This window comes from Bombina bombina, chromosome 1 (genome assembly GCF_027579735.1).
Source record: "Bombina bombina isolate aBomBom1 chromosome 1, aBomBom1.pri, whole genome shotgun sequence".
NCBI classification, from domain to species: Eukaryota; Metazoa; Chordata; class Amphibia; order Anura; family Bombinatoridae; genus Bombina; species Bombina bombina.
In genome coordinates, this window is record NC_069499.1 from 617069257 (window position 1) to 617094472 (window position 25216).

General features: G+C 39.4%; 1 protein-coding gene across 3 annotated transcripts in view; it reads right to left on the reverse strand.

Annotated features, from left to right (window-relative positions):
* LOC128645781 (heat shock factor protein 3) overlaps positions 1-25216 on the reverse strand; it is a 280321-nt gene that overhangs the window by 127658 nt on the left and 127447 nt on the right. For all 3 annotated transcript variants that reach the window (XM_053699017.1, XM_053699018.1, XM_053699016.1), the window contains exon 7: positions 6961-7045. In XM_053699017.1, coding sequence (XP_053554992.1) covers positions 6961-7045 — 85 coding nt within the window. The remainder of the gene's footprint in view (positions 1-6960; positions 7046-25216) is intronic.

Consider the following 25216-nt stretch of genomic DNA (forward strand, 5'->3'; position numbering starts at 1 on the left):
CCATGCTCGTGCTATCAGAAACACATGTGATTGTTCCATTATGATCTTGGAGACCACCTTTGGAAGAAGAACTAGAGGCGGAAAATATAAGCAAGTTGGTAAGACCAAGGAACTGCTAACGCATCCACCATCTCCGCCTGAGAATCCCTGGACCTGGAAAGGTATCTGTGAAGTTTCTTGTTTAGAAGGGAAGCCATCAGATCTATTTCTGGAAGACCCCACATCTGTACAATCTAAAAAAAAAAACACATCTGGATGGAGAGACCACTCCCCTGGATGTAAAGTCTGACGCCTGAGATAATCCGCTTCCCAATTGTCTACACCTGGGATATGAATCGAAGAAATTAGACAGGAGTTGGATACCGCCCAAGCAAGTATCCATGATACTTCTTTCATTGCTAAAGGACTGTGAGTTTCTCCCTGATGATTGACATATGCCACAGTTGTGACATTGTTTGTCTGAAAGCGAATGAAAAGCTCTCTCTTTAATAGAGGCCAAGCCTGAAGAGCCCGGAAAATAACAGAGATATTGATTGGTAACCTCGCCTCTAGAAGATTCCAAACCCCTTGTGCTGTCAGAGACCCCCAGATAGCTCCCCAACCTGAACGACTTGCATCTGTCGAGACTATAGTCCAGGAAGGACGAACAATAGAAGCCCCTAGAACAATACGATGATGGTCCAACCACCAAGTCAGAGAGAGTTGAATGCAGGGATTTAAGAATATCAATTGTGATATCCGAGTATAATCCCTGCATCATTGATTCAGCATGCAAAGCTGAAGAAGTCTCATATGAAAATGAAGGGATTGCATCCGATGCTGCAGTCATGAGACCTAAAACTTCCATGCACATAGCCACTGAAGGGAATGATCGAGACTGAAGGTTTTGACAGGTTGAAACCAATTTCATTCGTCTCTTATCTGTTTAACACAGAGTCATGGACATTGAATCTATCTGGAAACCTAAAAAGGTGACCCTTGTCTGAGGAATCAAGAAACTCTTTGGTAAATTGATCCTCCAACCATGTCTTTGAAGAAATAATACAAGTTTATTCATGTGAGATTCTGCTAAATGAAAAGATTGAGCCAGTACCAAGATATCGTTCAGATAGGGAAACACTGCAATACCCTGCTCTCTGATTACAAATAGAAGGGCAACGAGAACCTTAGAACAGACTCTTGGAGCTTTCGCTAGGCCAAATGGAAGAGCGACAAATTGGTAATGCTTGTCTAGAAAAGAGAATCTCAGAAACCGATAGTGATCTGGATGAATCGGAATGTAAAGATAAGCGTCCTGCAAGTCTATTGTGGACATGTAATGACCTTGCTGAACAAAAGACAGGAAAGTCCTTATAGTCACCATCTTGAAAGTTGGGACCCCTTACAAAACGATTAAAAAATTTCAGATCCAGAACTAGCCTGAATGAATTTTCTTTCTTTGGGACAATGAATAGATTTGAATAAAACCCCAGACCCTGTTTCTGAAGCGGAACTGGTATAATTACCCCTGAAAGCTCCAGGTCTGAAACACACTTCAGAAAAGCCTGAGCTTTCACAGGATTTGTTGGAACGTGAGAGAGAAAAGGAAATTTATGCTTATCTGATAAATTGATTTCTTCTACGATACGACGAGTCCACGGATTTCATCCTTACTTGTGGGATATTATCCTCCTGCTAACAGGAAGTGGCAAAGAGCACCACAGCAGAGCTGTATATATAGCTTCTCCCTTCCCTCCACCCCCAGTCATTCGACCAAAGGTTTTAGGAAGAGAAAGGAAAAGCTAAAAAGGTGCAGAGATGACTGAAGTTGTAAATAAAAAATATAATCGGTCTTAAAATAACAGGGAGGGCCGTGGACTCATCGTATCGTAGAAGAAAACAAAATTTATGCTTACCTGATAAATTTCTTTCTTTTGCGATGTACCGAGTCCACGGATTCATCCTAACTTGTGGGATATTGTCCTTCCTGACAGGAAGTAGCAAAGAGAACACCACAGCAGAGCTGTCTATATAGCTCCCCCCTTAACTCCACCCCCCAGTCATTCGACCGAAGGCCAAGGAAGAAAAGGAGAAACTATAAGGTGCAGAGGTGACTGAAGTTTACATAAAAAATACTATCTGTCTTGAATAGACAGGGCAGGCCGTGGACTCGGTACATCGCAAAAGAAAGAAATTTATCAGGTAAGCATAAATTCTGTTTTCTTTTGAAAGATGTACCGAGTCCACGGATTCATCCTAACTTGTGGGATACCAATACCAAAGCTTTAGGACACGGATGAAGGGAGGGACAAGACAGGAACCTAAATGGAAGGCACCACTGCTTGCAAAACCTCTCTCGCAAAAATAGCCTCCGAAGAAGCAAAAGTATCAAATTTGGAAAATTTGGAAAAGGTATGAAGCGAAGACCAAGTCGCAGCCTTACAAATCTGTTCAACAGAAGCATCATTTTTAAAAGACCATGTGACTGAACATACCTCAATGCTGCTTGTAGCATGACACGGTTCTCCACACTTTACACTACCTTCAACTGTTCAGTGGAAAACCAACTGGATCTTAGATAATTTTTGCTAAGATCATTAGTATCAGGGCAGAAAAATAAGATGTCTCCACTCCTCCTAGGGATTAAGTGACTGATGATTTCTCCCTGAGAAAAATAGAACTCACTGGCACCATTTTAAAATAAAAAACTTCTTGATTGAAGAAACTAAACTAACACCTCACTTTACCTCTTCCTATCACTAACACAGGCAAAGAGAATGACTGGGGGTGGAGGGAAGGGAGGAGCTATATATACAGCTCTGCTGTGGTGCTCTTTGCCTCCTCCTGCTAGCAGGAGGATGAAATCCGTGGACTCATCATATCTTGTAAAATAAATAATAGACCCCTTGCAGGGCCTCTTAGTCCATCCTGAGGTACAAGGGATGACTAACCAAACAAACTACTGAAGGTCTTGAATAAAAGGTTAGTACATAAAAAGCGTTACTGTCTTTTTAAATTTAAAAAGAAACCCTTTTTTTTTTTTTTTTTTTAACAGGATGATTGCCGTGAAAGTAACATAACACTGTTACCTCAGCTTAATCCTGCTGAGATGGCTCTGAATCAAAACATCAGAGCCGGTACCCACAACACTGAAGAGAAACAAATCTCGAGCGTAGCTGTAGCACTGACCGGATCTGCCCAACTCATTCTCACAAGATAGACCTGTAGCGCAGCTGTAACGCTGTCCAGATCTGGCTAACACTGTGTAAAAACAGATCTGTAGCGCAGCTGTAGCGCTTGTCTAGACAGAGATAGAAATCAATGCATCATTCTCCAATATAGACAGAGACTTTAATCGTTTATGAGAGCGCAATCCTAGTTCAGCTCAGACGAGCGGCAAACATAGTCCCGCCCTTCGTGGGCGTGAAACAACTCGGGCTCCCGGTCCTATCCATAAGCCATAGACAGAGACCCTAATGCAACTCCCAAGCACGCCGAACATAGCCCCGCCCTTCGTGGGCGTGAAACAACTCGGGCTCCCGGTCCCATCTATAACATAGATATAGGCCCTAGTACAGCTCCAAAGAGCGCCTAACATAGCCCCGCCCCTCGTGGGCGTTACAGCAATGATCTACCGGTCGTCATTATTATTGTATCTGAAATAGGTCACCGGGAGCAATAGAACTATAGTCTATGAATCTGGGGGCAAACTTTGACAAAGTTTATTATCCTGTGACCCCAGCAAACACTTCTTCTGAGCCCCTGTATCTTGCTCCGCCTGAGTGAATAAGTTGTGCGTACATGTACATCCCAATATGTGAACGACCAGTCCCTGTTCTGAAAACAGCTGCTGTTATGCTAGCAATAGAACTATAGTCTATGAATCTGGGAGCAAACTTTGACACAGTTTATTGTTCTGTGACCTCAGCAAACACTTCTTCTGAGCCCCTGTATCTTGCTCAGCCTGAGTGAATAAGTTGTGCGTACATGTTCATCCCTGCTGCAACAGGAACAATGTCAGTAGTGCAAACTCCCGGTCAGCATGTTGGAATTAAACCACCGCCGAGAGTGCTGTGAACTACGTGTGTTGTCTGTATGTCCCAAACGAAAATGAGAATAAAGAGTCCATATCTTACCCTAGGGGCTACACAATTACCATGTGGGAGGCCAATTCTTTCTGAGTTCTTCTTTCTTCTAAGCCCAGAAATAAAAAAAAAAAAAAAAATGGCACTTACCTCACAATCTGCCGACAGCAAAGGCAGCACTCAGGTGTGTGAAGTCCTACTGTTCACATGGACCTGAAAATTACAGGAAAAACACTGAGTAAAAATCCCTCAGATTTTTTCCAGGATAGGGCAGCAACAGAATATGGGAGGCGCAGTGAGAATTATGTCCCACAAGTTTCCATTGCTTTAAAGCCACCAAATGCTTCTCTTTTTACTGAAGAGACTGATCTGGTCTAGGCTACACCCCAGCACAAAGTAGCACTCTATGGCACTACTTTTAAAATAATAAACTCTTGATTGAAGAAAATAAAACTGACACCTCACTTTACCTCTTCCTATCACTAACACAGGCAAAGCGAATGACTGGAGTGGGAGGGAAGGGAGGAGCTATATATACAGCTCTGCTGTGGTGCTCTTTGCCTCCTCCTGCTGACCAGGAGGCGATATATCCCACAAGTAAGGATGAAATCCGTGGACTCATTGTATCTTGTAAAAGAAACTGAGTTGTGGGTGGGGTGGGAGGTGTATTTATAGGCATTTGAGGTTTGGGAAACTTTGCCCCCTCCTGGTAGGAATGTATATCCCATATGTCACTAGCTCATGGACTCTTGCCAATTACATGAAAGAAATAGAAGTAAATTGGAAAGTTGTATACAATTATATGTTCTGTTAGAATCATGAAAAAATGTGGGCTTTTATGTCCCTTTAACTAGTCCTCAGGTGTCTTAATGTGGTAAACACCCAATATATCTCCCCATATACACTCTGATTCTGGGCTTACCTGATTAACTTCATCTGGTTATGAAATACATGAAATACATATATATTTTCCTGTGTGCTGTGTTAGTAAAGGTACTTACCTGAAAGGACACTCACTCTACTGTACTTACGCAGCTACAACATCTGTATTCAGTAGAAATCTCTTCCAGTACTGTATAAAACAACAGAGTATATACTCTGGGGGTAGGATAACATGGGACACCTGTAGCAGGCTTGTGATAAAATACCCCTGCAGTAGGTTCCATTACACAGTACTCTCTAATACCCCCCTCTTCAAAGTTTCACCTTATGAGGGGACTAACAGGTTCAAAACCCCCTTTCCAAGGAAAACTTGAGCATCTCAAGTTTTCACCTTCTCCTGAAGAGGCAAAAATAAGACAGGGAGGTAAAGGGAAGTGAGAGGGATTAAAAGATCTTGGTATGGAGTGATATCTTTAAAAAAATCTTGTGTATTCAAATTTTAATAAAAATATGCACACTTTGTTATGCTTAAATGTGAGTAGCATTTAAAAGCTCCAAGTAAGTGAAACTGGTGAAGCTATACAAGGGAGAGCATGGTTATAGCCAGACAACAATACAAGGTGGACATGTTTTGTTTTTGGGTGTAGTAGTTATCTGTGTGATGCGCGTGGCTGCACCTGATCATCTCTCATCTTATCTCCGCATAGTTCCTGGTTCGGGTCTCACACTGACCCGTCAGATTATATGTCCGGAGCCACAAATATAGCCTGCCTATCACCAGGACCACCAGACTTAGCTATGACCTTACGTGCAAGGTGGTTATAGAAAGTTACTGTGCTTTTTTGTATACACTGTCTGGTGGGTGCTAATTTGTACCAACTGTGTGCGAGCTTGGAGCTTATGCATATATAGTGTGCACGCATATTTGACTCAGGAAAATAGAATGTCTACGCACATGAGGCTGATGTATGAGCACTGTATATAAGGCTTATACATATTCACTGTGTGCATAGGGCTGTGTCTGATATCAAGTGTTTATAAACAAGTTACTTATTCTCCTTTGAATACTGTATTCAGAACTTTGGTTTCCTTCTAAAAAAAAAAGAAAAGAAAGGGCACTGCTGGTTTCAAATATCATCATGTCATGGTACTTATGTGTGTGCTCTGTGTATAATGCCAGTGCTGTGCTGCTCTCACCTTATGCTAAGGACAGGCATGTAACTCAATAGAACAGGGGAGGGCTGTACATTTTTAGCCATTTTCGGAGGCCCAAATTTTGGTGCATCGCTAGTATTCTTTATTTAGTTCTGTGTAACAGAATCAGATTTAACCGTTTGTTTTTTTTACCAATTATCAAAATAAAGTATAATCCTATAAAAGTATTATTATATGCAAAACAGTAAGTCAAGTAATTAACTCAAACAGCAGCTCTAGGCTGGCATCAAATTTGAAATATGCTACACAATAATTTTACAGAAAATAAAAGGCAAAAAAACCGAAAAAAACTAAAATGCAATTTTCCGCCGAAACTTTCTGCGGCCGAAATTTCGGTGCATCCCTAATAAATATATATATATATATATATATATACATACACACACACACATACATATATACACACATATACATATACAAGTATATATACACACATATACATATACAAGTATATATATATATATATACATATATATATATATATATATATATATATATATAAACACACGCACACATATACTTATATATACATACGCACATACATATATAGGAAAGGAAAATATATATAGATTTACATTTTAAAAACAACATTGCTAAACTTTCAGCTTATAAGCTAAGCAATTGTTCAATTCAAGTCAAAAATACAAAGGAAAAAAAAAATACTTCCCCTTCATAATAAAAGAATTAAAAGCTATTGCTTGCAAACCATTATCAGGGTGTAACAGAGATCTAGATGTGACCATTAGTTTAGATTACCACTAAGTACAAAGTGTGTACACAAACATAAAAAATCACTTGCCTCTTGGCTCTCTTCCTCAGGAATGTGCAAATATGGACGGCTGTACTTTGCCGGTGGAGACTGTGAAGCTTCAATGGTTAAAGGTCTGCGTGGAAAAACAAAAATATTCACAAAATTTTAGACTATGGGTAGAACATCAATATACAGCTGCTTTTTTGTGCAACTACATAAAAACAGAATTTATGCTTACCTGATAAATTTCTCTCTCTTGTGATGTATCGAGGCCACGGATTCATCCATACTTGTGGGATATTCTCCTTCCCTACAGGAAGTGGCAGAGAGAGCACCCACAGCAGAGCTGTCTATATAGCTCCTCCCTTAGCTCCACCCCCCAGTCATTCGACCGAAGGCTAGGAAGAAAAAACATAATTTATGTAAGAACTTACCTGATAAATTCATTTCTTTCATATTAGCAAGAGTCCATGAGCTAGTGACGTATGGGATATACATTCCTACCAGGAGGGGCAAAGTTTCCCAAACCTCAAAATGCCTATAAATACACCCCTCACCACACCCACAAATCAGTTTAACGAATAGCCAAGAAGTGGGGTGATAAGAAAAAAGTGCGAAAGCATATAAAATAAGGAATTGGAATAATTGTGCTTTATACAAAAAAATCATAACCACCACAAAAAAGGGTGGGCCTCATGGACTCTTGCTAATATGAAAGAAATGAATTTATCAGGTAAGTTCTTACATAAATTATGTTTTCTTTCATGTAATTAGCAAGAGTCCATGAGCTAGTGACGTATGGGATAATGACTACCCAAGATGTGGATCTTTCCACGCAAGAGTCACTAGAGAGGGAGGGATAAAATAAAGACAGCCAATTCCTGCTGAAAATAATCCACACCCAAAATAAAGTTTAATGAAAATATAAGCAGAAGATTTAAACTGAAACCGCTGCCTGAAGTACTTTTCTACCAAAAACTGCTTCAGAAGAAGAAAACACATCAAAATGGTAGAATTTAGTAAAAGTATGCAAAGAGGACCAAGTTGCTGCTTTGCAAATCTGATCAACCGAAGCTTCATTCCTAAACGCCCAGGAAGTAGAAACTGACCTAGTAGAATGAGCTGTAATCCTTTGAGGCGGAGTTTTACCCGACTCAACATAGGCATGATGAATTAAAGATTTCAACCAAGATGCCAAAGAAATGGCAGAAGCTTTCTGGCCTTTTCTAGAACCGGAAAAGATAACAAACAGACTAGAAGTCTGTCGGAAAGATTTAGTAGCTTCAACATAATATTTCAAAGCTCTAACAACATCCAAAGAATGCAACGATTTCTCCTTAGAATTCTTAGGATTAGGACATAATGAAGGAACCACAATTTCTCTACTAATGTTGTTGGAATTCACAACCTTAGGTAAAAATTGAAAAGAAGTTCGCAACACCGCCTTATCCTGATGAAAAATCAGAAAAGGAGACTCACAAGAAAGAGCAGATAATTCAGAAACTCTTCTGGCAGAAGAGATCGCCAAAAGGAACAAAACTTTCCAAGAAAGTAATTTAATGTCCAATGAATGCATGGGTTCAAAAGGAGGAGCTTGAAGAGCCCCCAGAACCAAATTCAAACTCCAAGGAGGAGAAATTGACTTAATGACAGGTTTTATACGAACCAAAGCTTGTACAAAACAATGAATATCAGGAAGATTAGCAATCTTTCTGTGAAAAAGAACAGAAAGAGCAGAGATTTGACCTTTCAAGGAACTTGCGGACAAACCCTTATCTAAACCATCCTGAAGAAACTGTAAAATTCTCGGTATTCTAAAAGAATGCCAAGAAAAATGATGAGAAAGACACCAAGAAATATAAGTCTTCCAGACTCTATAATATATCTCTAGATACAGATTTACGAGCCTGTAACATAGTATTAATCACAGAGTCAGAGAAACCTCTTTGACCAAGAATCAAGCGTTCAATCTCCATACCTTTAAATTTAAGGATTTGAGATCCTGATGGAAAAAAGGACCTTGCGACAGAAGGTCTGGTCTTAACGGAAGAGTCCACGGTTGACAAGAGGCCATCCGGACAAGATCCGCATACCAAAACCTGTGAGGCCATGCCGGAGCTACCAGCAGAACAAACGAGCATTCCTTCAGAATCTTGGAGATTACTCTTGGAAGAAGAACTAGAGTCGGCAAGATATAGGCAGGATGATACTTCCAAGGAAGTGATAATGCATCCACTGCCTCCGCCTGAGGATCCCGGGATCTGGACAGATACCTGGGAAGTTTCTTGTTTAGATGAGACGCCATCAGATCTATTTCTGGAAGTTCCCACATTTGAACAATCTGAAGAAATACCTCTGGGTGAAGAGACCATTCGCCCGGATGCAACGTTTGGCGACTGAGATAATCCGCTTCCCAATTGTCTATACCTGGGATATGAACCGCAGAGATTAGACAGGAGCTGGATTACGCCCAAACCAGAATTCGAGATACTTCTTTCATAGCCAGAGGACTGTGAGTCCCTCCTTGATGATTGATGTATGCCACAGTTGTGACATTGTCTGTCTGAAAACAAATGAACGATTCTCTCTTCAGAAGAGGCCAAGACTGAAGAGCTCTGAAAATTGCACGGAGTTCCAAAATATTGATCGGTAATCTCACCTCCTGAGATTCCCAAACTCCTTGCGCCGTCAGAGATCCCCACACAGCTCCCCAACCTGTAAGACTTGCATCTGTTGAAATTACAGTCCAGGTCGGAAGAACAAAAGAAGCCCCCTGAATTAAACGATGGTGATCTGTCCACCACGTCAGAGAGTGTCGTACAATCGGTTTTAAAGATATTAATTGAGATATCTTTGTGTAATCCCTGCACCATTGATTCAGCATACAGAGCTGAAGAGGTTGCATGTGAAAACGAGCAAAGGGGATAGCGTCCGATGCAGCAGTCATAAGACCTAGAATTTCCATGCATAAGGCTACCGAAGGGAATGATTGTGACTGAAGGTTTCGACAAGCTGAAATCAATTTTAGACGTCTCTTGTCTGTCAAAGACAGAGTCATGGACACTGAATCTATCTGGAAACCCAGAAAGATTACCCTTGTCTGAGGAATCAATGAACTTTTTAGTAAATTGATCCTCCAACCATGATCTTGAAGAAACAACACAAGTCGATTCGTATGAGATTCTGCTAAATGTAAAGACTGAGCAAGTACCAAGATATCGTCCAAATAAGGAAATACCACAATACCCTGTTCTCTGATTACAGACAGAAGGGCACCGAGAACTTTTGTAAAAATTCTTGGGGCTGTAGCTAGGCCAAACGGCAGAGCCACAAACTGGTAATGCTTGTCCAGGAAAGAGAATCTCAGGAACTGATAGTGATCTGGATGAATCGGATTATGCAGATATGCATCCTGTAAATCTATCGTGGACATATAATGCCCTTGCTGAACAAAAGGCAAGATAGTCCTTATAGTTACCATTTTTAATGTTGGTATCCTTACATAACGATTCAATATTTTTAGATCCAGAACTGGTCTGAAGGAATTCTCCTTCTTTGGTACAATGAAGAGATTCGAATAAAACCCCAGCCCCTGTTCCAGAACTGGAACTGGCATAATTACTCCAGCCAACTCTAGATCTGAAACACATTTCAGAAATGCTTGAGCTTTCGCTGGGTTTACTGGGACACGGGAAATAAAAAATCTCTTTGTAGGAGGTCTCATCTTGAAACCAATTCTGTACCCTTCTGAAACGATGTTCTGAATCCAAAGATTGTGAACAGAATTGATCCAAATTTCTTTGAAAAAACGTAACCTGCCCCCTACCAGCTGGGCTGGAATGAGGGCCGCACCTTCATGTGGACTTAGAAGCTGGCTTTGCTTTTCTAGAAGGCTTGGATTTATTCCAAACTGGAGATGGTTTCCAAACTGAAACTGCTCCTGAGGAAGAAGGCTCAAGCTTTTGTTCTTTGTTGAAACGAAAGGAACGAAAACGATTATTAGCCCTGTTTTTACCCTTAGATCTTTTATCCTGTGGTAAAAAAGTTCCTTTCCCACCAGTAACAGTTGAGATAATAGAATCCAACTGAGAACCAAATAATTTGTTACCCTGGAAAGAAATGGAAAGTAGAGTCGATTTAGAAGACATATCAGCATTCCAAGTTTTAAGCCATAAAGCTCTTCTAGCTAAAATAGCTAGAGACATAAACCTGACATCAACTCTGATAATATCAAAAATGGCATCACAGATAAAATTATTAGCATGTTGCAGAAGAATAATAATATTATGAGAATCATGATCTGTTACTTGTTGCGCTAAAGTTTCCAACCAAAAAGTTGAAGCTGCAGCAACATCAGCCAATGATATAGCAGGTCTAAGAAGATTACCTGAACACAGATAAGCTTTTCTTAGAAAGGATTCAATTTTCCTATCTAAAGGATCTTTAAACGAAGTACCATCTGACGTAGGAATAGTAGTACGTTTAGCAAGGGTAGAAATAGCCCCATCAACTTTAGGGATTTTGTCCCAAAATTCTAATCTATCAGACGGCACAGGATATAATTGCTTAAAACGTTTAGAAGGAGTAAATGAATTACCCAAATTATTCCATTCTCTGGAAATTACTTCAGAAATAGCACCAGGAACAGGAAAAACTTCTGGAATAACCACAGGAGATTTAAAGACCTTATCTAAACGTTTAGATTTAGTATCAAGAGGACCAGAATCCTCAATTTCTAAAGCAATTAGTACTTCTTTAAGTAAAGAACGAATAAATTCCATTTTAAATAAATATGAAGATTTATCAGCATCAACCTCTGAGACAGAATCCTCTGAACTAGAAGAGTCATTAGAATCAGAATGATGATTCTCATTTAAAAATTCATCCGTATACAGAGAAGTTTTAAAAGATTTTTTATATTTACTAGAAGGAGGAATAACAGACATAGCCTTCTTGATGGATTCAGAAACAAAATCTCTTATGTTATCAGGAACACTCTGAACATTAGATGTTGATGGAACTGCAACAGGTAATGGTACATTACTAAAGGAAATATTATCTGCATTAACGAGTTTGTCATGACAATTAGTACAAACAACAGCTGGAGGAACAACTACCAAAAGTTTACAGCAGATACACTTAGCTTTGGTAGATCCAGCACCAGACAGCGATTTTCCTGAAGTATCTTCTGACTCAGATGCAACGTGAGACATCTTGCAATATGTAAGAGAAAAAACAACATATAAAGCAAAATTGATCAAATTCCTTAAATGACAGTTTCAGGAATGGGAAAAAATGCCAAGGAACAAGCTTCTAGCAACCAGAAGCAATGAAAAATGAGACTTAAATAATGTGGAGAAAAAAGCGACGCCCATATTTTTTAGCGCCAAAATAAGACGCCCACATTATTTGGCGGCTAAATGCTTTTGGCGCCAAAGAATGACGCCACATCCGGAACGCCGACATTTTTGGCGCAAAAGAACGTCAAAAAATGACGTAACTTCCGGCGACACGTATGACGCCGGAAACAGAAAATAGTTTTTGCGCCAAAAAAGACCGCGCCAAAAATGACGTAATAAAATGAAGCATTTTCAGCCCCCGCGAGCCTAACGGCCCACAGGGAAAGTCAAATTTTTTAAGGTAAGAAAAAAATGATTGATTCAAAAGCATAATCCCAAATATGAAACTGACTGTCTGAAAATAAGGAATGTTGAACATCCTGAGTCAAGGCAAATAAATGTTTGAACACATATATTTAGAACTTTATAAAAAAGTGCCCAACCATAGCTTAGAGTGTCACAGAAAATAAGATTTACTTACCCCAGGACACTCATCTACATGTTTGTAGAAAGCCAAACCAGTACTGAAACGAAAATCAGCAGAGGTAATGGTATATATAAGAGTATATCGTCGATCTGAAAAGGGAGGTAAGAGATGAATCTCTACGACCGATAACAGAGAACCTATGAAATAGACCCCGTAGAAGGAGATCATTGCATTCAAATAGGCAATACTCTCCTCACATCCCTCTGACATTCACTGCACGCTGAGAGGAAAACTGGGCTCCAACCTGCTGCGGAGCGCATATCAACGTAGAATCTAGCACAAACTTACTTCACCACCTCCATAGGAGGCAAAGTTTGTAAAACTGATTTGTGGGTGTGGTGAGGGGTGTATTTATAGGCATTTTGAGGTTTGGGAAACTTTGCCCCTCCTGGTAGGAATGTATATCCCATACGTCACTAGCTCATGGACTCTTGCTAATTACATGAAAGAAAGGAGAAACTATAGGGTGCAGTGGTGACTACGTTTTTTAAATAAACATATACTACCTGTCTTAAATAGACGGGGAGGGCCGTGGACTCGATACATCACAAGAGAAAGAAATTTATCAGGTAACCATAAATTATGTTTTCTCTTGTAAGATGTATCGAGTCAACGGATTCATCCATACTTGTGGGATACCAATACCAAAGCTTTAGGACACGGATGAAGGGAGGGACAAGACAGGTTCCTTAAATGGAAGGCACCACTGCTTGTAGAACCTTTCTCCCAAAAATAGCCTCCGAAGAAGCAAAAGAATCGAATTTGTAAAATTTTGAAAAAGTATGAAGCGAAGACCAAGTCGCCACCTTACAAATCTGTTCAACAGAAGCCTCATTTTTAAAAGCCCATGTGGAAGCCACTGCTCTAGTAGAATGAGCAGTAATTCTTTCAGGAGGCTGCTGGCCAGCAGTCTCATAAGCCATACGGATGATGCTTTGCAGCCAAAAAGAAAGAGGTAGCCGTAGCCTTTTGACCTCTCCGCTTACCAGAATAGACAACAAACAATGAAGATGTTTGACGGAAATCTTTGGTTGCTTGTAAGTAGAACTTTAAAGCACGAACCAAATCAAGATTGTGCAACAGACGTTCCTTCTTTGAAGAAGGATTAGGACACAGCGAAGGAACAACAATTTCCTGATTGATATTCCTATTAGAAACAACCTTAGGAAGGAATCCAGGTTTGGTACGTAAAACCACCTTATCTGCATGGAAAATAAGATAAGGTGAGTCACACTGTAAAGCAGATAACTCAGAAACTCTTGAAGCCGAAGAGATAGCTACTAAAAACAAAACTTTCCAAGATAGAAGCTTAATATCTATGGAATGCATAGGTTCAAACGGAACCCCTTGAAGAACTTAAAAATATTGCAATAGATGATTCTTAAAGTTCTAAAACATGCTCTTTATAATTTATAGACATATCAGTGCAAGTGGGACACATTCTAAGAGGGGGTTCCACAATGGCTTCTAAACACATAGAACAAGGATTCTCCTTGTTGTCAGACATGTTTAACAGGCTAGTAATGTAACAAGCAAGCTTGGAAAACACTTTAATCAAAGTAAATAACACTTTAAACAAAAACGGTACTATGCCTTTAAAAGAAATAAAAGCTGCACAAACTCTGCAAAACAGTGTACAAAAGCAGTAAACACAACAAAATTTTTACAGTAGCATCATAAAGCCTTAGTAACTTTGCACAACTATGCAAATAAACAATTAACCCCTTAATGTAAAAACCGGATTGAAAAAAACTTCAAAACCGGTAAAACATAATTTATGTAAGAACTTACCTGATAAATTCATTTCTTTCATATTAGCAAGAGTCCATGAGCTAGTGACGTATGGGATATACATTCCTACCAGGAGGGGCAAAGTTTCCCAAACCTCAAAATGCCTATAAACACACCCCTCACCACACCCACAAATCAGTTTAACGAATAGCCAAGAAGTGGGGTGATAAGAAAAAAGTGCGAAAGCATATAAAATAAGGAATTGGAATAATTGTGCTTTATACAAAAAAATCATAACCACCACAAAAAGGGTGGGCCTCATGGACTCTTGCTAATATGAAAGAAATGAATTTATCAGGTAAGTTCTTACATAAATTATGTTTTCTTTCATGTAATTAGCAAGAGTCCATGAGCTAGTGACGTATGGGATAATGACTACCCAAGATGTGGATCTTTCCACGCAAGAGTCACTAGAGAGGGAGGGATAAAATAAAGACAGCCAATTCCTGCTGAAAATAATCCACACCCAAAATAAAGTTTAATGAAAACATAAACAGAAGATTCAAACTGAAACCGCTGCCTGAAGTACTTTTCTACCAAAAACTGCTTCAGAAGAAGAAAACACATCAAAATGGTAGAATTTAGTAAAAGTATGCAAAGAGGACCAAGTTGCTGCTTTGCAAATCTGATCAACCGAAGCTTCATTCCTAAACGCCCAGGAAGTAGAAACTGACCTAGTAGAATGAGCTGTAATCCTTTGAGGCAGAGTTTTACCCGACTCGACATAAGCATGATTAATTAAAGATTTCAACCAAGATGCCAAAGAAATGGCAGAAGCTTTCTGGCCTTTTCTAGAACCGGAAAAGATAACAAATAGACTAGAAGTCTTTCGGAAAGACTTAGTAGCTTCAACATAATATTTCAAAGCTCTAACAACATCCAAAGAATGCAACGATTTCTCCTTAGAATTCTTAGGATTAGGACATAATGAAGGAACAACAATTTATCTACTAATGTTGTTGGAATTCACAACCTTAGGTAAAAATTGAAAAGAAGTTCGCAACACCGCCTTATCCTGATGAAAAATCAGAAAAGGAGACTCACAAGAAAGAGCAGATAATTCAGAGACTCTTCTGGCAGAAGAGATCGCCAAAAGGAACAAAACTTTCCAAGAAAGTAATTTAATGTCCAATGAATGCATGGGTTCAAAAGGAGGAGCTTGAAGAGCCCCCAGAACCAAATTCAAACTCCAAGGAGGAGAAATTGACTTAATGACAGGTTTTATACGAACCAAAGCTTGTACAAAACAATGAATATCAGGAAGATTAGCAATCTTTCTGTGAAAAAGAACAGAAAGAGCAGAGATTTGTCCTTTCAAGGAACTTGCGGACAAACCTTTATCTAAACCATCCTGAAGAAACTGTAAAATTCTCGGTATTCTAAAAGAATGCCAAGAAAAATGATGAGAAAGACACCAAGAAATATAAGTCTTCCAGACTCTATAATATATCTCTCTAGATACAGATTTACGAGCCTGTAACATAGTATTAATCACAGAGTCAGAGAAACCTCTTTGACCAAGAATCAAGCGTTCAATCTCCATACCTTTAAATTTAAGGATTTGAGATCCTGATGGAAAAAAGGACCTTGCGACAGAAGGTCTGGTCTTAACGGAAGAGTCCACGGTTGGCAAGAGGCCATCCGGACAAGATCCGCATACCAAAACCTGTGAGGCCATGCCGGAGCTACCAGCAGAACAAACGAGCATTCCTTCAGAATCTTGGAGATTACTCTTGGAAGAAGAACTAGAGGCGGAAAGATATAGGCAGGATGATACTTCCAAGGAAGTGATAATGCATCCACTGCCTCCGCCTGAGGATCCCGGGATCTGGACAGATACCTGGGAAGTTTCTTGTTTAGATGAGACGCCATCAGATCTATTTCTGGAAGTTCCCACATTTGAACAATCTGAAGAAATACCTCTGGGTGAAGAGACCATTCGCCCGGATGCAACGTTTGGCGACTGAGATAATCCGCTTCCCAATTGTCTATACCTGGGATATGAACCGCAGAGATTAGACAGGAGCTGGATTACGCCCAAACCAGAATTCGAGATACTTCTTTCATAGCCAGAGGACTGTGAGTCCCTCCTTGATGATTGATGTATGCCACAGTTGTGACATTGTCTGTCTGAAAACAAATGAACGATTCTCTCTTCAGAAGAGGCCAAGACTGAAGAGCTCTGAAAATTGCACGGAGTTCCAAAATATTGATCGGTAATCTCACCTCCTGAGATTCCCAAACTCCTTGTGCCGTCAGAGATCCCCACACAGCTCCCCAACCTGTAAGACTTGCATCTGTTGAAATTACAGTCCAGGTCGGAAGAACAAAAGAAGCCCCCTGAATTAAACGATGGTGATCTGTCCACCACGTCAGAGAGTGTCGTACAATCGGTTTTAAAGATATTAATTGAGATATCTTTGTGTAATCCCTGCACCATTGATTCAGCATACAGAGCTGAAGAGGTCGCATGTGAAAACGAGCAAAGGGGATCGCATCCGATGCAGCAGTCATAAGACCTAGAATTTCCATGCATAAGGCTACCGAAGGGAATGATTGTGACTGAAGGTTTCGACAAGCTGAAATCAATTTTAGACGGCTCTTGTCTGTCAAAGACAGAGTCATGGACACTGAATCTATCTGGAAACCCAGAAAGGTTACCCTTGTCTGAGGAATCAATGAACTTTTTAGTGAATTGATCCTCCAACCATGATCTTGAAGAAAATACACAAGTCGATTCGTATGAGATTCTGCTAAATGTAAAGACTGAGCAAGTACCAAGATATCGTCCAAATAAGGAAATACCACAATACCCTGTTCTCTGATTACAGACAGAAGGGCACCGAGAACCTTTGTAAAAATTCTTGAAGCTGTAGCTAGGCCAAACGGCAGAGCCACAAACTGGTAATGCTTGTCCAGGAAAGAGAATCTCAGGAACTGATAGTGATCTGGATGAATCTGAATATGCATATATGCATCCTGTAAATCTATTGTGGACATATAATGCCCTTGCTGAACAAAAGGCAAGATAGTCCTTATAGTTACCATTTTGAATGTTGGTATCCTTACATAACGATTCAATATTTTTAGATCCAGAACTGGTCTGAAGGAATTCTCCTTCTTTGGTACAATGAAGAGATTCGAATAAAACCCCAGCCCCTGTTCCAGAACTGGAACTGGCATAATTACTCCAGCCAACTCTAGATCTGAATAATAATATTATGAGAATCATGATCTGTTACTTGTTGCGCTAAAGTTTCCAACCAAAAAGTTGAAGCTGCAGCAACATCAGCCAATGATATAGCAGGTCTAAGAAGATTACCTGAACACAGATAAGCTTTTCTTAGAAATGATTCAATTTTCCTATCTAAAGGATCCTTAAACGAAGTACCATCTGCCGTAGGAATAGTAGTACGTTTAGCAAGGGTAGAAATAGCCCCATCAACTTTAGGGATTTTGTCCCAAAATTCTAATCTGTCAGACGGCACAGGATATAATTGCTTAAAACGTTTAGAAGGAGTAAATGAATTACCCAAATTATTCCACTCTCTGGAAATTACTTCAGAAATAGCACCAGGAACAGGAAAAACTTCTGGAATAACCACAGGAGATTTAAAGACCTTATCTAAACGTTTAGATTTAGTATCAAGAGGACCAGAATCCTCAATTTCTAAAGCAATTAGTACTTCTTTAAGTAAAGAACGAATAAATTCCATTTTAAATAAATATGAAGATTTATCAGCATCAACCTCTGAGACAGAATCCTCTGAACCAGAAGAGTCCTTAGAATCAGAATGATGATGTTCATTTAAAAACTCATCTGTATAAAGAGAAGTTTTAAAAGATTTTTTATATTTACTAGAAGGAGGAATAACAGACATAGCCTTCTTGATGGATTCAGAAACAAAATCTCTTATGTTATCAGGAACACTCTGAACATTAGATGTTGATGGAACTGCAACAGGTAATGGTACTTTACTAAAGGAAATATTATCTGCATTAACAAGTTTGTCATGACAATTAATACAAACAACAGCTGGAGGAACAGCTACCAAAAGTTTACAGCAGATACACTTAGCTTTGGTAGTTCCAGCACCAGACAGCGATTTTCCTGAAGTATCTTCTGACTCAGATGCAACGTGAGACATCTTGCAATATGTAAGAGAAAAAACAACATATAAAGCAAAATTGATCAAATTCCTTAAATGACAGTTTCAGGAATGGGAAAAATGCCAAGGAACAAGCTTCTAGCAACCAGAAGCAATGAAAAATGAGACTTAAATAATGTGGAGACAAAAGCAACGCCCATATTTTTTTAGCGCCAAATAAGACGCCCACATTATTTGGCGCCTAAATGCTTTTGGCGCCAAAAATGACGCCACATCCGGAACGCCGACATTTTTGGCGCAAAAGAACGTCAAAAAATGACGCAACTTCCGGCGACACGTATGACGCCGGAAACAGAAAAGATTTTTTGCGCCAAAAAAGTCCGCGCCAAGAATGACGCAATAACAGCCCACAGGGAAAAAAGTCAAATTTTTTAAGGTAAGAAAAATGATTGATTCAAATGCATTATCCCAAATATGAAACTGACTGTCTGAAAATAAGGAATGTTGAACATCCTGAGTCAAGGCAAATAAATGTTTGAATACATATATTTAGAACTTTATTAAAAAAGTGCCCAACCATAGCTTAGAGTGTCACAGAAAATAAGACTTGCTCACCCCAGGACACTCATCTACATGTTTGTAGAAAGCCAAACCAGTACTGAAACGAAAATCAGCAGAGGTAATGGTATATATAAGAGTATATCGTCGATCTGAAAAGGGAGGTAAGAGATGAATCTCTACGACCGATAACAGAGAACCCATGAAATAGACCCCGTAGAAGGAGATCATTGAATTCAAACAGGCAATACTCTCCTCACATCCCTCTGACATTCACTGCACGCTGAGAGGAAAACCGGGCTCCAACCTGCTGCGGAGCGCATATCAACGTAGAATCTAGCACAAACTTACTTCACCACCTCCATAGGAGGCAAAGTTTGTAAAACTGATTTGTGGGTGTGGTGAGGGGTGTATTTATAGGCATTTTGAGGTTTGGGAAACTTTGCCCCTCCTGGTAGGAATGTATATCCCATACGTCACTAGCTCATGGACTCTTGCTAATTACATGAAAGAAAATAACGTTCAGCACCTTGCCACAGCTCTGCTGTGTCGCCTACCTGCCCTTTAGGAACGATTTGTGAGGAAAAAAAACTCTTTACAGCCCTCAAATACAGCAGGAATCTCTGGAGAAGTAGCTGGATGCTTCTGAGGTAAATAAACTGTGCAACTGAAAATAGGCCCCTCCCACCTCACTCGAAGTTATGGGACCTAAAAAACACCACAGAGTGTTTCTTAAACTAGCCATGTGAGTTAATAACCCTTAAACAAGCCACAAAGACCCCTTAAAGTCCCTCAAAAAACATTTTATTTGTAATTAAACCAAAACGTTTTTTCCTTTTAGTGTCACCAGTAACTATGAGCCCTTTATGCAAGCTTGGATTCCTCTTTTACTGAATACAGCTTACCTTTCCCTCATGGGGATATTGCCAGCCTTTTCTAGAAATAACACAGTCTGTCTAGAAAAAAATAGACTGAACATACCTTAATGCAGTTTAGCCTGCAAACTGTTCCCCCAACTGAAGTTTTCCTGTATTCTTCAGCCCTTGTGAAAACAGCAGTGGATCTTAGTTACAAAATGCTAAGATCATCATCCTCCTTGCAGAAATCTTCATCCCTTTTCTGCCAGAGAGTAAATAGTACACACCGGTACCATTTAAAATAACAAACTTTTGCTTGAGAAAATAAAAACTAAAAATTTTTTCACCACACTCACTTTGCCCTTCCTAGCAGTTAAGCAGGCAGAGAGAATGACTGGGGGTGGAGCTAAGGGAGGAGCTATATAGACAGCTCTGCTGTGGGTGCTCTCTCTGCCACTTCCTGTAAGGAAGAATATCCCACAAGTATGGATGAATCCGTGGACTCGATACATCTTACAAGAGAAATAATGTTTACTGAAGATTTGATTGCTTCAACAAATAAAAGTTATTACACGTAAAAGGGATATTCAGCTCAACATTGAATATCTGCATAAAATGTTAATTAAATACAACATTGCAATGTGATTTCATTATTTATTAGGTCGGCTTTTGCTGTAAAATGCTTGTAATAAGTGTGCTTGTTCTACTTCCTCCTCAGAGACGCTGAAGTGACTTTACTGTACTTCGTCATACCTTGTGAGAGAGTCCACAATTACATCATGTGTGATTACACTTGTGGACTCTCACCATCTCATAAAAAGAAATAATTAAGTATATTATCTACAGGCAACAACATCATGACTGTGCAACATCACTCCATTCTCATAATGGCAAGGAAAGAGAAGGTAAAAAAAATATGATTGATATATATACAGTGGGGCAAAAAAGTATTTAGTCAGCTACCAATTGTGCAAGTTCTCCCACTTAAGAAGATGAGAGAGGCCTGTAATTTTCATCATAGGTATACCTCAACTATGAGAGACAAAATGTGGAAACAAATCCAGACAATCACATTGTCTGATTTGGAAAGAATTTATTTGCATATTATGGTGGAAAATAAGTATTTGGTCACCTACAAACAAGCAAGATTTCTGGCTCTCACAGACCTGTACCTTCTTCTTTAAGAGGCTCCTCTGTCCTCCACTCATTACCTCTATTAATGGCACCTGTTTGAACTTGTTATCAGTATAAAAGACATCTGTCCACAACCTCAAACAGTCACACTCCAAACTCCACTATGGTGAAGACCAAAGAGCTGTCGAAGGACACCAGAAACAAAATTGTAGACCTGCACCAGGCTGGGAAGACTGAATCTGCAATAGGCAAGCAGCTTGGTGTGAAGAAATCAACTGTGGGAGCAATAATTAGAAAATGGAAGACATACAAGACCACTGATATTCTCCCTTGATCTGGGGCTCCACACAAGATCTCACCTCGTGGGGTCAAAATGATCACAAGAATGGTGAGCAAACATGCCAGAACCACACGGGGGGACCTAGTGAATGACCTGCAGAGAGCTGGGACCAACGTAACAAAGGCTACCATCAGTAACACACTACGCTGCCAGGGACTCAGATCCTGCAGTGCCAGGCGTGTCCCCCTGCTTAAGCCAGTACATGTCCGGGCCCATCTGAAGTATGCTAGAGAGCATTTGGATGATCCAGAAGCGGATTGGGAGAATGTCATATGGTCAGATGAAACCAAAGTAGAACTGTTTGGTAGAAACACAACTTGTCATGTTTGGAGGAGAGAGAATGCTGAGTTGCAACCAAAGAACACCGTACCTACTGTGAAGCATGGGGGTGGCAACATCATGCTTTGGGGCTGTTTCTCTGCAAAGGGAACAGGGCGACTGATCCGTGTACATGAAAGAATGAATGGGGCCATGTATCGTGAGATTTTGAGTGCAAACCTCCTTCCATTAGCAAGGGCATTGAAGATGAAACGTGGCTGGGTCTTTCAGCATGACAATGATCCAAAACACACCACCCCGGGCAACAAAGGAGTGGCTTCGTAAGAAGCATTTCAAGGTCCTGGAGTGGCCTAGCCAGTCTCCAGATCTCAACCCCATAGAAAACCTTTGGAGGGAGTTGAAAGTCCGTGTTGCCCAGCAACAGCCCCAAAACATCACTGATCTAGAGGAGATCTGCATGCAGGAATGGACCAACATTCCAGCAACAGTGTGTGACAACCTTGTGAAGACTTACAGAAAATGTTTGTCCTCTGTCATTGTCAACAAAGGATACATAACAAAGTATTGAGATGAACTTTTGATATTGACCAAATACTTATTTTCCACCATAATTTGCAAATAAATAATTTCCAAATCAGACAATGTGGTTGTCTGGATTTGTTTCCACATTTTGTCTCTCATAGTTGAGGTATACCTATGATGAAAATTACAGGCCTTTCATCTTCTTAAGTGGGAGAACTTGCACAATTGGTGGCTGACAAAATATATATATATATATATATATATATATATATATATATATATATATATATATATATATATATATATATATATATATATATATATATACACATATACACACAGACACACAGGTGGCCCTCGGTTTACAACGGTTCAATTTGCACCGTTTCAGAATAACAACCTTTTTTTCCAGTCATGTCATTACTATTGAAAAGCATTGAGAAGCAGTGCATTGATTAAAATAGCCAGTAGGTGGAGCTGTCCGCTTGTGTTGCAGCAAAGCCAAGCAAGCCAAAATTAATCAGTTTAACCAGACCTGAGCTATCGAGCAGATTTCAAAGGAACAAGATCTTCCTGTCTATAAATCGGTCCAGATTGGAATGCATAGAAAGAACTGTTTGCAGAAAAATGCATGTGAAGTCTGTGTTGTGTGATTATTTTATTAGATTTATAATGCCGTTTCGCAAATGTTTTTGTTCATTTAACTTAGTTTAATTATATATTCTGTGTTGTGTGAATATTTTATTAGGTTTATAATGCTGTTTAGAATTTAAAGTCTTCATTTCAAAGCTTTAAAAATAACGTATTAGGTGTTACTTATGACAATTTTGAGAGGGGCCTGGAACCTAACTCCCTCACTTCCCATTGACATTATAGACTGGGTTTCAATTTACAACGGTTTCGATTTACAACCATTCCTTCTGGAACCTAACCCCAGCGTAAACTGAGGGCTACCTGTAGAGATGTATATATATATATATATATATATATATATATATATATATATATATATATATATATATATATATATATATATATATATATATATATATATATATATATATATATATATATATATATATACACACACACACATATATGTATACATACATATACACACAGGTAGCCCTCAGTTTACGCCGGGGTTAGGTTCCAGAAGGAATGGTTGTAAATCGAAACCGTTGTAAATTGAAACCCAGTTTATAATGTAAGTCAACGGGAAGTCAAGGAGTTAGGTTCCAGGCCCCTCTCAAAATTGGCATAAGTGACACCCAATACATTATTTTAAATCTTTGAAATCAAGACTTTAAATGCTAAACAGCATTATAAACCTAATAAAATAATCACACAACACAGAATATATTATTAAACTAAGTTAAATGAACAAAAACATTTGCTAAACAGCATATATATATATAAAACACAGTCCCAAAAAGTAAATCCGCCCTCCTGGGACATCAGCCTGGGTGCAAAAATATAATGAATATAGAAGCAAACAAATGCACTCATGTCTTCTTTGTAGTGAGTTAACAACCAAAATTTGACGTTTCAGGGTTCACACAGACCCCTATTCTGATTAAGGGGTCTGTGTGAACTCCGAAACGTCAATACATTTTGGTAGTTGACTCACTACAAGGACGACCTGAGAGTGCATAATTTTTTTTATATATATATATATATATATATATATATATATATATATATATATATATATATATATATATATATATATATATATATATATATATATATATATAAATAAATAAACATAATTTATGTAAGAACTTACCTGATAAATTAATTTCTTTCATATTCTCAAGAGTCCATGAGGTAGGATATACAATCCTACCAGGAGGGGCAAAGTTTCCCAAACCTCAAAATGCCTATAAATACACCCCTCACCACACCCACAATTCAGTTTAACGAATAGCCAAGCAGTGGGGTGATAAAGAAAGGAGTAGAAAGAATCAACAAAAGAAATTTGGAAATAATTGTGCTTTATACAAAAAATCATAACCACCATAAAAAGGGTGGGCCTCATGGACTCTTGCCAATATGAAAGAAATGAATTTATCAGGTAAGTTCTTACATAAATTATGTTTTCTTTCATGTAATTGGCAAGAGTCCATGAGCTAGTGACGTATGGGATAGCAATAGCCAAGATGTGGATCTCCACTCAAGAGTCACTAGAGAGGGAGGGAATAAAAACAGAATTTATGTTTACCTGATAAATTACTTTCTCCAACGGTGTGTCCGGTCCACGGCGTCATCCTTACTTGTGGGATATTCTCTTCCCCAACAGGAAATGGCAAAGAGCCTAGCAAAGCTGGTCACATGATCCCTCCTAGGCTCCGCCTACCCCAGTCATTCGACCGACGTTAAGGAGGAATATTTGCATAGGAGAAACCATATGGTACCGTGGTGACTGTAGTTAAAGAAAATAAATTATCAGACCTGATTAAAAAAACCAGGGCGGGCCGTGGACCGGACACACCGTTGGAGAAAGTAATTTATCAGGTAAACATAAATTCTGTTTTCTCCAACATAGGTGTGTCCGGTCCACGGCGTCATCCTTACTTGTGGGAACCAATACCAAAGCTTTAGGACACGGATGAAGGGAGGGAGCAAATCAGGTCACCTAAATGGAAGGCACCACGGCTTGCAAAACCTTTCTCCCAAAAATAGCCTCAGAAGAAGCAAAAGTATCAAACTTGTAAAATTTGGTAAAAGTGTGCAGTGAAGACCAAGTCGCTGCCCTACATATCTGATCAACAGAAGCCTCGTTCTTGAAGGCCCATGTGGAAGCCACAGCCCTAGTGGAATGAGCCGTGATTCTTTCGGGAGGCTGCCGTCCGGCAGTCTCGTAAGCCAATCTGATGATGCTTTTA